Source organism: Nelusetta ayraudi, unplaced genomic scaffold (genome assembly GCF_046127955.1).
Source record: "Nelusetta ayraudi isolate G7.1 ecotype Tasmania unplaced genomic scaffold, CSIRO-AGI_Nayr_v1 ptg000016l, whole genome shotgun sequence".
NCBI classification, from domain to species: Eukaryota; Metazoa; Chordata; class Actinopteri; order Tetraodontiformes; family Monacanthidae; genus Nelusetta; species Nelusetta ayraudi.
In genome coordinates, this window is record NW_027466066.1 from 4,304,126 (window position 1) to 4,318,183 (window position 14,058).

The 14,058-nt window shown below is 45.8% G+C and overlaps 1 protein-coding gene across 6 annotated transcripts in view; it reads left to right on the top strand.

The window, feature by feature from the left end:
• The first annotated feature begins 2,022 nt into the window (after nucleotides 1–2,022).
• cacna1ia (calcium voltage-gated channel subunit alpha1 Ia) overlaps nucleotides 2,023–14,058 on the top strand; it is an 84,341-nt gene continuing 72,305 nt past the window's right edge. For all 6 annotated transcript variants that reach the window (XM_076023998.1, XM_076023997.1, XM_076023999.1 and 3 more), the window contains exons 1-2: nucleotides 2,023–2,129; nucleotides 5,895–6,028. In XM_076023998.1, coding sequence (XP_075880113.1) covers nucleotides 2,040–2,129; nucleotides 5,895–6,028 — 224 coding nt within the window. In that variant the 5' untranslated portion in view covers nucleotides 2,023–2,039. The remainder of the gene's footprint in view (nucleotides 2,130–5,894; nucleotides 6,029–14,058) is intronic.

Below are 14,058 nucleotides of genomic sequence, written 5' to 3' on the forward strand. Positions count from 1 at the left end.
CAAAATATCTCGTTTTTTTTTTGTTTCTTCATTCCCCTTTGCAGACTAAATGCCAACTCTTGGATGCACTGCCCCCTGCTGTGCAGGAGTGTATAAGACAGGGTGCTGGGTTTTTGTTGTTGTTGTTTTTTTTTTTTAAGTTGGCAATCGATGGTTGCTCAGCGAGTGAAGCTTTTAATTGCTGATGTTAACGTACCTCGCCGTCCCTCGTTATGTAACGGCAGTGGGGCGACTCGGCGCTCTGAGGCTCCATCATAACATTTGCTTTTGCACATTTTTCCTGATGCTGTTTCTCCCCCGACCCCCAGAGAACGCTGCTAAAGAGATAGTGGGAGAGAGAGAGAGAGAGAGAGAGGAGCGGCCGGGATGGAGAGATTAATGGATTGTGTGTGTATGTGTGTGTGTGTGTGTGTGTGTGTGTGTGGGGAGAGAGACGTACTGTTTAAATGGAAAATGTGACAAAATCCGACTGACACAGATTTGTGTGGTAATGTTTGTCGGAACGTGGAGATCTCCTAAAAATTGTGATTTGTATTTGTTGAATTGTGAAGAAGGCGTTGCCTCGTGCTGCTTTTCAAATGTTTCTGTTTTTTTGTTTTGACTTTGCTAAGTGCCATCACGAGTGTCCAAGTCACAACGGACCAGCTGCACTCGGATGTTTTTTTTCCGCCTCATCACAGAGAGATGCGGGGAAAAAATCTCCTTCCGTTTCAGAAGATTCGGGCTAAATGTCTCTTTGCTAATTAGTCATGCAAGGTGTAATTGCTGCTCTCGAAGAATGATGCTTTCTTTCTTTCTTTCTTTCTTTTTCAAATCTCCCGAAGCGAGAGTGAGCACAAATCCATCAACGGCATTAATTTGAATGTTAAAACAGATGCTTCTCTCAAGCAAAAGAAAAAAAACGAAATTCTCTGGAATAATTTTTTTTTTTTTGTTTCGCTTCATTTTTTTCGTCCCTTCTCCTTGGGGGAGCTCGTACAAAAGATCCGGACCTCCTGCTCCTCGCCGCTTAATTTGTGTCTTCTTGCACTCGCCGTCCCCCCTCAAGTCCTGAGTGCGTGTGACTCGCTGCCAGAGCGAAAATGGCTGCGAGCGCTTTGGTTGGGAACACGCGTTCGAGAGGACGCAACGTTTTAAAAAGCTCTCGCTGTGAGCAGTTTAAACACACGTTCGACTCCTGACCTGTTGTTTGTTGCTGTCGTTCACCTTGGCACCTGCTCGGGTGCGTGATCACACGATAAATAAACACGGCAATTATCCGACTACTTGAGGAAGAACGAGCCGAGCGGTTACAGAGCAGTGAGTGAATGTCGGCTGGGTGCTGATTCGTGCTGGAGATATTAAAAAAAAAAAAAAAAAAATAGGTAAACAGCTAAATCACTGAAGGTGTTGGTTTATATTCAGTCGTCGCTCTGCTCTGTGACTCATGTCGTCGTACGACTGTTCTGAGAAAGTCGTCGCGTTGCAAACGGCTGTGAGTGAGTCGCTGCTGCTGCTGCTGCTGCTGCTGCTGCACATATATAAACACAGTACATGACAGTCATAGTGACTTGTCAGAAGTAAAAAAAAAAAAAAAATAGAGAAGAAACCAGCCTAAGATTCTTCTTATTTAATACATTTCTACATTGAATGTCAGGATGTGTTGGTCAATTGAAATTTGTGATGTTTCTGTTTTTTTTTTGTTTTTTTTGAAAGGCGACGCCGGTTACTTATTCATTCATTGAGTCATGCATCCTGTCTCTCTTCACATTATTGTTTTTTTTTCAAAAAAGTTTCGTACTATGTGTTTTTCAAAATAAGACGTCATTCAAGGCCTAATCGCAATAATTTCACATTATATCATTTTAAACCTGCTTCACAGTGATTAGCTGGCCTTCAAACACCATTCAGTAAACCGCGTGAGTCTGTTCCCGTCCTCATCGTCCCCACGTCTTCATGCAAAAACATCCATTTCCTCACCCTCCTCTTCCTCCTCTGTCGCCGCCTCTATGCTCCTTAACCTCCGTCCTGTCGTTACGTGGTTCGAGAGGATTAGCATCATGGTGATCCTCCTCAACTGTGTGACACTGGGCATGTACCAGCCTTGTGAGAACATCGACTGCACCTCGGACCGCTGCCAGATACTGCAGGTGAGCCCGACGCCTCTGTCCCTAACCTGGTGTGTATGTGTGTGTTTGCCTGATGTAATGATGAAGTACAAGTAAAATACAGAAGGTCACTACAGCCGTGTCACGTGGTTAGATACCCTGGGCCAGTTCCAGTTTTAATATATTTTTTTGTAAATTAAATACAACTTTATTAAAATGTAGCTCGCTCAACGTTGTCGCCCCGTTGCATCTTGGCCCGCCCATCGTCTCACCGGCGTGTCGCCAGGTGCCTTTCAGCCAGGAGGCCTCCACTTGCTCCCCTCATGAGGGTTTCTCCTGCGTTTGCACACGAACAGGTCGGAACTAACCGCTTAAATCAGGGCTGATCGGGCTTCTCTGTTGTTGCTGGATTCAAGACGCAGTTACATTTTGGTTCCTCATCCCAGCCTTGAAAATAGCATTCGTTCACAAAGACAAAAAAAAAACAAAAACGAAAACTAATCCATCTTGAGTAAACTGTGCTTAAAATAACTTCTCTCCACATTCAGTCCTATACAAAGCCCGGGTTTTTCCTTGTGTTCTTTTTCTGAATTTGCCTTTCAGCTAATGTGGCTACTGTTAGCATCGCCGCGATGCTACAACTTCCCCAGCGAGCAGAAAATGGGAGTAGCTGTGAAGTGGCAGTACCAAGGAAGTGCATTCTGGTGGCCACCAGCCAATGAAACCTAACGAAGAGGCGGTTAAAAAAAAAAAGAGCCCAGGGAACTCTCACCGAAATGTTCTACAAAAAAAAAAAAAAATAGAACGCAAAAATCACGCCACCTAGCTTAACAGTCTTTTGCTAAACGACGCCGCCGTCGCGTCCACGGCTCGGTGACGGCAAAGCCTCCGCCACCGATCAGCCGACAGCCTGAGCACCCCCCTCCCCAGGGGGTACAAAACGGCGCTGATGACGAATCCCGGTGACGGGCAGACTCGAGAGGAGGCTGACAAATCCACTCCGCCGCCTTTTCAGCCGCATCCGAGCCGCGTTCACAGGCCGACGACGGAATTACACGTGGAGGCTGCGCACGCTGCATTATTTATCAAAACATCATTTAAACAGCATGTGAGACGGATCTTGTCATCTTCCTCCTTGCAGAGCTGCCAGCACGAGTGTGTGCGAGTGTGTGTGTGTGTGTGTGTGTGTGTGTGTGTGTGCGAGTGTGTGTGTGTGTTCTGTGCGTGGGTGGGTGTGAGAGAATGAGCCCGGATGGAAAACATACTCTGGCATCAAACACGTCGGGAAGCCCTGTCGTTTCCATGAGCACGCACGCATGAACACGCACGCACACACACACAGACACACACACACACACAAACACACTCGCATGTACAAACACGGATGAGAAGCCGCGCTCTCCCCAGTGCAAACAAGCAAGAGATTTCTACACTTGTCGTCTCATTCTTCCCGCTCATCCTCTCTGCTCCGACTCCCGGATCCCGTCATGCTCCCGCCTCAGTGAGAAAGGGACAACTGGTGGTGGGGGAAGGGGTGAAGGAGCTGAGGTGGGGGTTGAAGATGGGGCCGGGGCAACGTCCAGATGTAGAGAATCAGGAGGGGAATCGTTTTTATTTTATTTTGTTTCATTTTCTCTTTGAGAAATTCCCACGACAGCATGATTAAATGCCCAAAATATGGCCGACACACATTTATCTTGTTCAGTTCGGGCTGCAGCTGCAACGTCCTGACATGTCACTCCTTCGCTGGAGAGGAAAAGTGAAAAAAAAATTAAATAAAAAAAAAAACACCTCAGAATGAGACATTATTCCTGCAGTGATTTATTGTCTCCAGTTTCTCTTCGTTCTTTTGTAAATAGTTTTATTTTATTCATTACTCTACGACTGTCTTTACTACTTACAAAGTGTGTTTGAGTTTTTTTTGAAAGGCGCTATATAAATAAAGTGTCAAAATTATTATTCCCTCCATCCGGAACCTCAAAGCTTAACGACTATGCATAAAAGTTGCTTTCATGGTTTCTTTCATGGCCCGGTTTTCCGGAGCTGCTCTCTCCGGACCGACTGCAGCCGACTCGGCTCGAACTTGGCCAAAACGTTCAAGGAATTTCTCTGAATCGCTCCGATATTTGTGACGGTAAATTAAAAATTCATTAAAAGCCTTGCAGCCGGATCCCTGCTCTTGCAGTCGCCTGCTCGACCTCCAGCAGGAAGGAGGAGGAGTTTCACACAGTTTGGCAAACAAACTCTTTTGGTCATGGTGGCTAATGCTATTTTCTAATGCTAATGCTATTATTAAGGCTAATGCACTGGAGTTACTTCTATATTTTTTTCTCTCTTGCTCGCGGCTAACCTAGCTGCAATAATCTGACTGGCATGCCCGACCAATGTGTTGGTCCAGTTCACTGTCCTTGTTTTGGCCCCGCCCCTTTTCCGAATGCTTTCTGCGGGACTCTTCACATCATATCAAAAATAAAACTATTCAGGCTTTCGATTCTCTGACTTAGAATTTTCCCAGAAACAAACGTTTTAGCACAAATTTCCCCTACATTGTCCCAAATAATCCAAACCCCAAAGCTTTCCTCCATTTTCTTCTCAAAACTATCAGCAATGTAAGGAACCTGATTGCCTTACATATGGGAAAATGGAGAAAAGCATTGATAACAGAAAAGGTAAAAAATGAACTATCACATGCTAATCCAACCCCAGATTACTTGTGCCGCCTTTCATGGTCGGTGTGTGTGTTTAATTTGTCACCTCTTCTTCTTCTTCTTCTTCTTCTTCTTCTTCTTCTTCTTCTTCTTCTTCTTCTTCGTCTTCGTCTTCGTCTTCTTCTTCTTCTTCTACACATCCCGGCCAGGTTGGCGATTCTAGCACCGGCTGCGTGGGTTGGTGTTTGCCGGACGCCATATGTTTCTATTTTCACGGACACGTGCGCGCTCACGTTTGGCTCCTCCGAACAGTAAAGAAAAAAAAAAAAAACATGGCTAAAAAGCAGCCAGGACAGGAATAGTTCCGGCCGGTGACTCGCTGCTAGCTCGGCGAAAGGCCGACGGAGAAGCATTGGATCATGGCTGTCTTGGGGGAGGGGGCATAGGGGGTGGGGGGGGGGGGGGTGATCTTGATTTTTAAGTGATGTTTCAAAGGGGGAGCTGTTGCGGCGTGAAGTCGACAAAACTCCCAAAAAAAAATGCCAGGGAGCCTTTTAACGGTGTGAAGCTGTCGCTCCTCGCTGCGTTTTAATGTAAAAGAGTCAAAAGGTTTTTAGCACATAACTCTGTGAGATCACACTGTGGGTAAAGATGTAAAATGATGGGCCATTATTTGAAATTTGGGGGATTTGATCCTGTTCTTTTGTTTGTTTGTTCTTTTGTTTGTTTGTTTGTTTGTTTTCAACGTTTTTTCTCCTTGAAATAGCACATTGACCAAACACACAGGGTTAACGCTGTGGACGGATTTGGAACACAGTTCAGTTTAGTTTTTCTGTTTAAATAAATAATAACCAAAAAAAAACCAAAAAGGTTCCGGATTTGATGTTTAAGCCTGGTGTTTGCAGCCTCCCAGAGCTGCTTGTAGAAACAAAATGACTTTTCTTATTTAGACTGAGCTCCGTTTTTGTTTTTTTTTGTTTGCATTACGTGAGACCTTTAATGTGATCGCCCCCTACAGGTTAAATTTAAAGTCAAAATCCCACTGATTGTCACACCTGGAAGGATTAACTGAGATGAGCTGGAGGAACTACAGTTTGAAGGTTCAAACCTCCTGCTTTGCCCTTCAGCTCCCAACCTTTTCCCCTCTCACCGTCCGCAGGCCTTCGACGCCTTCATCTACATCTTCTTCGCCCTGGAGATGGTGGTGAAGATGGTGGCCCTGGGCATCTTTGGCCGCCGCTGTTACCTGGGAGACACCTGGAACCGCCTGGACTTCTTCATCGTCATGGCCGGGTGAGCGACCGTCCCGGCAGCGTCGCCTTGGTTGATGGTTTCGTTTGTTTGTTTGTTGGTTGGCAGCGTTGTTTCTTTTGGTGTGTGAAGAAATACTACCCGTTCTCATCGCTGTGGGTTTTCACTGTATGTTTTGTTTGAGGTTTTTTTTTCCCTTTTTGTTTTCGCATCGGAAGCTTTCAGGCCGGTCGACGTGTGAACGTGAACTGAATTCCCACGCATCTCTTTTGTTATGGAAAATGCACAGATTCATCCACACGACTGCGTCATGTCAGAGGGCTCAGAATGGAAGCAGGTGCATTGCTGCTTTGCATATCATATCAATAAGGAGAGAGACCTCATTGTTATGCCTGGCATCCATCGCACTGAGAGCAGCGTCAGTCGTTCAGCAGGCAGGGGAAAGGAAAAGACGATTCCTGAAGCCGCCGTTTGGACGGCGGAGTGATTACAACTGTTTAGAAAGATACCTTTATCTCAGAACAGTCGCTTTTTTTGTTCTTGTTGTTAATTTGTTTTGTTTTCCTCTCTGATGTTCATCAATAATGAACAACTCTGTCAGTTGTGAGTCGGTATCAGAGAGCTCCGTGTGAGTCCGCCGAGTAACGAGATACCCTGCAGGTTTAATTTGGAGGACTTGTTAGCTGCAGGACTTGTTTCCCTTGCTCTGACGACGGCCAACTGCCAGCGTTACTCCAGTGAACCGCCGCCGCCGCTGCTGCAGTTTAACTATTCATGAGTCCTTTAAACTCCTTATTGAGTTTTCAGTGGAGATTAATAAAGCTGCCAAGTGCTTTTAACGGCAGCTTAATTTCTCCTGCCACCCCGTAAAACTTCACTTCACGTTGGCCTCTTTTCTTTCTTTTTTTTTTTCTGCAACTCTGCTTTGCTCCAACTAATAGCTGCATCGTGGATGAGCTAGCTGTCGGCTGATGTGACTCTGGGCTAATTTGTAATATGCCAGCAGTGTGAAACGGCAGTGCAGAGGTTGGCCGATGAGAACAGACATCGTCGACGAGCGTTCTGTTGATCATTACTCAGCCATGGGAAATATTTTAAACAGAGGAACAGACACTGGCCCAGCTGTTCCCTGTGAAAGCTGTCAGGCCAACGGCCAAGTGAGATTCTAACTGGGCAGCAAACATGTTCAGCGCAGAGGCCGAAGGGTGCAGAGAGTCTGCACTCAACAATGGAGCTTCATTGCACTGGAACTTGACAACTAAGCTAGCCCATTAGTCATCCCGACTTTCTAAGCAGTACTGGCACATGAAAAGAGTGACATTGACTTAGCTTTTTTACCTTACACCTTTAAAGGACGCCTTTACCTGATAGGCTATTCTTTTGCAATTGGCGCAGCTAGCTGGCTAATCAGACAGCAGCCAAATGAAAACACAGCAAAATCTGCTCGTCATTACATCAAATACAGATTGTATCTAGTTGGTTGCGCTTCGAAAGGTCAGCGGCAAACTCGGTCAGGTCATCATCAACTTGATAGAAAAAATAGTCAAGTGTTTAACAAGCTAAGCTTATGCTAGCTCTCGTGGCAGCTCCATCCTGGTTATACGGCTAACACATTAGCCATGGCTAGCAGCAGCTGCTGAGGATGATAAAAAAGACTATTTATGTTGTGAATTTTGGAGCCAGTAGGCTGCTAGCAAGCTAACAGGATGCGTGCCTTGATTAAGCTGCTGATTTTAAGGATTATCATAGTGTGTCCCAAAGCATAAAGAACTTCTTGATTTAGCACTAACACACGGTGAGACCAAGTCATGTTATTCTGTGATATGCAGTAATGTCAAATTGCATGTGACTCACTCAGTTATTTCACAAAAACCTACCTGGCAGGCAGTTTTTGCTTATTTCTTGCCGAGCTGGCGTTGGTTCTGTTTTTTTTCACACATCACACAAGACTGTAAGGCAAAACAAACTAAATCTGTCTCTCTCCCACCCCCCACCCCCCACGGCTATATCAATCTGTATCAACATGCACTTCCTCGTATCAGACGATGGGGAGATAATTCGCTATACATACACACCTGCGGACGTCACACAGGATTGAAACCGAGTCACCGAGCAACAATTTCAACATTTCGGAACGTCATCTTGGAACTCTTCTGCATTGCGAGCAAACAGTTTGGATTCAGTTGTGGGAAACACGAGGGACGTTGAGACGGAATTCAAAGGCCCGTGTCCACTTGGCGCCATTTGCCGAGCCATTAGCACCGTTTTTTTGGGGGTTTTTTCTCCACTGTCCCTAATGAGGAGACAGCATATGCCCCAGCATGCGGTTGCCTACAGGAAGACGAGCTGCACCCAGCGTCTTTTGTCACTGAGCTCGTCTCTCTCTGGGCACAGACGCCCCAAGCTGTGAGAGATGTTCTGGGTTAAAAATATCCAAGCTTTCCACAAAGCCGTTGTTGTCATCACGGTTGGTCCTTTTTTCTTTTTTTCTTTTTTTGTTCTTTTTAATTGCTGGCCAACAATTGTGCGTTTAAGATTGAATTCGACTACCGGTAATAATCATCTGACAGCGTTTGTGAAGGAAATGCAAAGGACTGTTTGAGTCTTTTCTGTCCGTTCTGACTGTTAATTGACAGAATTTCAAATGTGATTCAGGTTGGGCAGACACTAAATATTTTAGTAAAAAAAAGAAAAAGATCTATGAACGTCATGGCTGCAGTTTTTAAACTTGAAATTTCACCACATCCACCTTGCCAAGCTCACATTCAAAGAGTTTGCACTCACTCTCATTTTCACTTAATGCTACACAACTAACCAGCGTCATTTTAAGTTGTGATGAAAGCATGAAGCAACTGCCACGTCCTGCCTTTAGAAAACCACAGAAGAAGATGAGGCAGTAGCGGGTGCTAGCACAGCTCTAGCTGTGTAAAGTACCTGCAATTTCTTTTTAAAAAAAGCTGCCAATCCCAGCGTGTCCCTGTCAGCACTGTCGGGAAAAAAGTGCAGCGTGAACCCCGGGGTTTTGAAAGCAGAGCGGAATTACTGGGGAAAAATCCCAAGTCTGGGAATTCCGACTCGGTCTTCCGAAGGGACGTCCATGCCGACAGGTTGATAACACCGAGGCAGCCCAGGGAGGAATTCTGTCATGGTGTGTGAGGCGTCGCCTGTCTGACTGGTTCTGAAGTGTCCTTCACACTCACACGCACAGACACACACACAATGGGGGATACAGGTTCACAGCGCAAAAAAAACAAAACAAACACCTGCTCCAACACCTGCTACAGCAGAAGCAAAATGTAGCCCTCGGACATTTAGGGGATGGGAATAGAGCGTGTGTTTTTGCGTTAAAGTGTGTGTGTGTGTGTGTGTGTGTGTGTGTGTGTGTGTGTGTGTGTGTGTGTGTGTGTGTGTGTGGGAGACAGCGAGAGAGGATGATGGATAGATACAGTGCCCGGTTTACTCGCAGGAAATGGAGTTGGAGCAACAGTCCTATCAAGATAGCAGCAAGAACATCCGTCTCCATTTGAAGTTGCACAGGAGTGTGTGAGCGTTTTGTGGCGCATAATTACACACAGTGAGACGGCCGTTCCTTGTGTGTGTGTTTGTGTGTGTTTGTGTGTGAACGCCACAGACTTTGCTCTTAGACTCCGTCAGAGCCCAGTCGGCCTCAGACCTTCGCTGTCTGTCTTTACTTTTCCAACTCTCGAGGATAAAACACAAGATGCTAAAGTCCAGATGAGCTGTAGCGGTGTGCAGATAACGCATTGGACCGTGCAGGCACGTTAGCGGCAGCTATCAGACTGCATCACCCTGAAAACATTTTCCTCTCATGAGGAAAGGAGACTTTAATACTAATCTCTGTTTTTGATCTCACTTCTTCTTCTTCTTCTTCTTCTTCTTCTTCTTCTTCTTACACCAGCCCTCATGTCAGGGTCAAACCACAAAGCCCCAATTAGAGCCGCCCTCTGGGCCGCCGTAGGTATGCGAGGTTCCCGCTCTTTGTGTTTAAGTGAAGCTCTTCATTAGGCAATGAAAGGAGACTTTTCATTTCACAGGAGTAAAATATTTCTTTGTTTTTGTTTTTCTTGCGAATTGAACCAAGTAAATGCAACAAAGGGCGTTTCTTTCAAAGACCAGCGAGACTGACATGTCTTCCAGACAGGAAGTGGGTTACTGAATACCATCACACGTTGAATTATTTTCCAAACGTTATAAATTACAGAATGTCACAAACACAGAATGGGTGAAGTATTAATTTTTGAAGAACTATTCCTTTTTTATTTTTTTTCAAGGAAGGGGCCTGGGCGTTTCATTTTTTTTTGGAAGTGCAGCAGTGCTGGCGCAGTGTTTGCGTGCTACGTTGCTCTGTGTTAGCGCACAAGCTATTGGAGGAAATATTGCGAACACAGAGCGGTGTTGCTCCCCCCACGTTCCACCAGCACTGCTGCACTTTCAGGAATAATGAGAAGGCGCGGGAGAGGAAAGCTTTCGCCTTCAGCGGCAGCCCCTTACGAGTTGAGGGTGTTCCTCCGCTTTAATTGTCAAAAACATGTTTTTTATGTAAATGATGAAGGGAAACGACTGTCTTGGCACATAAAATTCATCTCCAAGGCTTCCTCGATGAGCACATGTTAATTTGACAGTTAAGACGCATATGCAGGTTCTTTTATCTTTTTTTTTACTATTCACGTCAAATTCCAGGTTCACTCTTTGTCTTTGTTTCTCTCGTCTGTTTGTTTTTTGGGGAGGGGGATTGGAGAGGGGGCTTTAAATTCTCGCTAATCCGAAAGGTTCTACCTGATGCAGTTTGCACACATGCATTGCACGCACACACTACCGGCATAAAAGCCTAAATGAGATGAAGGCATCAAGAACAAAAAAGAGAAGAAGAAGAAGAAGCAACGCGCAGGGGAGAAAAATAGAGAACAATCATAAAAAGGAAGCTTCCAGCGCTACGCTAATTATCCCCCCCCACACACACACACCGCCCAAACAGAGGCCTGATTGATGTGTACAGGCTGAGACACTTCAGCGGTGGAACATCTGTGATCCGCTCTTCTCTTTCATTATTGGCCGCTCCGTCCTCCAGATGTGACGGGGGGGGGACAAAAAAGAACACTAGAGCGAGCGCGCGCTCTCGGCCGCCTCTCTCGCGACACCTTAAACGCTCTCTGCCAAGCTCGTTTTTTTTTTTTTTTTTTCGGCTTCAACTTTCCAACCCCCCTTCCCCTGCAACTTGTTATCCTCCAGGTAGCTACTGCATCATTAGAGCTGCCGCAGACTGGATCAGGCGGGCCCCTCCCCCCTTCCACCCACCCACTCCTGCCAGCCAGCAAGTCAGCCTGTGACATTTTTAGCAGGCTGCCGTGTGGCATTTTTGCACTTTCGACGAAGCGGCGGCGAGAAATCGATCCGCAGTGTTTCTCTGCATTCCTTCGGCAGCCACGCAGCTCTCTAGGATTTTATTGTCTCGCATACAAACCCTAGTTTGTTATTTTTCTAAGAAAAACCCAATGCTCAGTTGTGCTGCAGGCATTATCCACTTTAAAAGGTGCTGCTTAAAGGTACAGCGTGTAAAAGTGTGTGAACTGGGTGTAAAATGTTCTGCCATCTAGTGGTCAGATTTTAGATTGCAGCGCTCATTCACTCCTGCTCCTGGGCTTGCCAGGAAGCTACGGTGGCCAGCACACACAAACCTGGATACCATGTCCACCTTCTTCTTCGTTGGTTAATTTGAGGATGCTAGCGTTCACCCTAAATACGAAATGCATTATCAGGCAGGCTGGATTGTCCATACTGGGCTTCCTTAAAAATGTGGTGGTGCAGGGTGGCAGCTAACTGGGAGCAAGACCTTTGCTCTGTGTATATTAAATAATAATTAGATCTTTTTATCGGGAGTAATATTAAGCTTTTACCAATATAACAATCAGAATCAGGCCAAATATGTGTCAGTGGACTTTCCATCAGATTTCAGGTATTTTCATAAGAAAGATATTTATCCTGATGTTTACAGCCTACTCTTAAAAAAAAAAAAAAAAAGCTCGGTTCCAGCTTCCTGGTGACATCACAAAGGGCAGCTTTTTAGAACTATATTTAGGCACACAGCTAATAAAAAGCAGAGTAAGCGGAAAAAGAAGCAATAAAGTCCTTTTCTGCTTCCTGATGGAGGTTGTTGTCAGGACTCAGACTAATTATTCGGAATTATTGTTAGAAAACACTGGCGAAGTGAATCTTGCCTAATATGGAACCTTCAGGAAACGGCTACTTTAAGTGCTCCCACTGTGCGGCGATTATGTAAATCAGGCCAGGGATGTGGCGGAACTCGGCCAACCAAGGGGAGGCGCACGCAAGTACAAGTTTATTAAAGTTCTCGCAACAAAAAAAAAAAGAAGGAAAAAAAAAAAGGAAAGGAAAAAAAAAAAACTTTAAAGTCGGGACGTTTTTCAACGTTAATAAGCTATCAAGCTACAATCGCGGGTCGTCTTTGCCACACCGACACGCCTAAAAGCGCCGAGTTCCTGCCGCGTCTTCCTCGACGGCTTCGCCATTTGCCTTTAACAAGCAATTGGACGTTCTCATAAAGTAGCCGGTTAGCGTACGACGACATGAAAGCAACGGCCGATAAGTCAGCTTCAGTCCTGAAACTGGAGTGCCAACGGTATTTAACGCGCTTACGGGAATGAATTAAGTTTCGCGCTACTGTTAATGACGCCGAGTGACGAGTCGAGGGTTCGAGAGCTCGGCGTGTTTTTGCCGAGAGAAAAAAAAAAAAAAAAAAAAAAAAAAGCCCCCACGGCACGAGCCTCTCGCGGGGCCACCGCCATATCTGATGCCGCGTCATCCTGTCACAACACAACAGCGCTGCCTCACAATACACACACTCGCAGAACACACTGTAAAAATGATTAATCTTCTTGGACAATCTCCTGCTTCGATAAATTATGTAGGATGAGTGTTAGTACTTTAGGACACACACACACACACACACACACACACACACACACACACACACACACACACACAGCCGTTCTCCTGTGAAAGTGTTTGGAGTTTGGGGGCACAAACAGATTAGCCGTGCTGTGGAAATGACTTGCTAACAGATGCCAGCCTCTGACTGAGCCACAACATCCTGCAGGCAGCACTTAGAATAGAATCAATCCCTCCTTTATCCCGCTACCCCCTCACCCAACCACCCACCTCCCCAACCTCCCCTTTCATGTTATTCTTCCCCTTTAATGCATTGTCACTTATCATCCCCCCCCCCAAAAAACTCTTCCTTCCAGAACGCCGCGCCGCATTTTGTATTTACACATCACTCTTGTCGTCGTTGTTGTTGTTGTTGTCGTCGTTGTTGTTGCTGTTGCCGCCTCAGAGGTGACAGGTGTGCAAGAACGGATCCAAAGAATTGTTGCCCTGGCGCAAGTAGCACTGGCCCAGCGTGTCATCGGGCGGAAGTCACTCCGTTTGCATTGAGTGGCGTAGTGTCGGGCTTGAGAGCCCATAGAAAACATTTTGCTCCGGAGAGGGGAGGGGGGGGGATCCCTGAACGGAATCCAGCCTAAAACCGTCTCAACCCATTACATTCATCGACGCGACTTAAGCCAGGAAGCTGCAGCTCCACTAGCTGCTATTTTCTGAGTCTGTGATCGGGACAGTGTGTTTGTGTTTGTGTTTTTCCCCCCTGTTAAATGCAACTCTGAAGATCAGAGCGGACATTTGGTCAGGCTGGTCGGTCTCCCTTCCTTTGCTTTGGGCTTTGCTGAGGTGCCATGAGGGTCTGGTCCCGGCTGTTATTGCCAGTCTTTATTTTATTATTTCGATCAGTTTCCCTGTTTTTATTCATTTGCTCTGGTTTGTTTGAGTGGTTTAGCCCAGGGTTGATGTATTGTTATATTGTTTGTGAATTATTTGTTCTGCTTTGTTTTGTCTGCGTGTTGATTATTTAATCCTGAAAATCCACCGCATTTCCTAACTTGAGAAGCGAATCTCTCGCCAAAGCCTTCATATTGTCCAAGGAGAAAATTAAACTCTGCCTGTCTGAATCACCGCCCGGTTCTGATAGAACTGCAGCG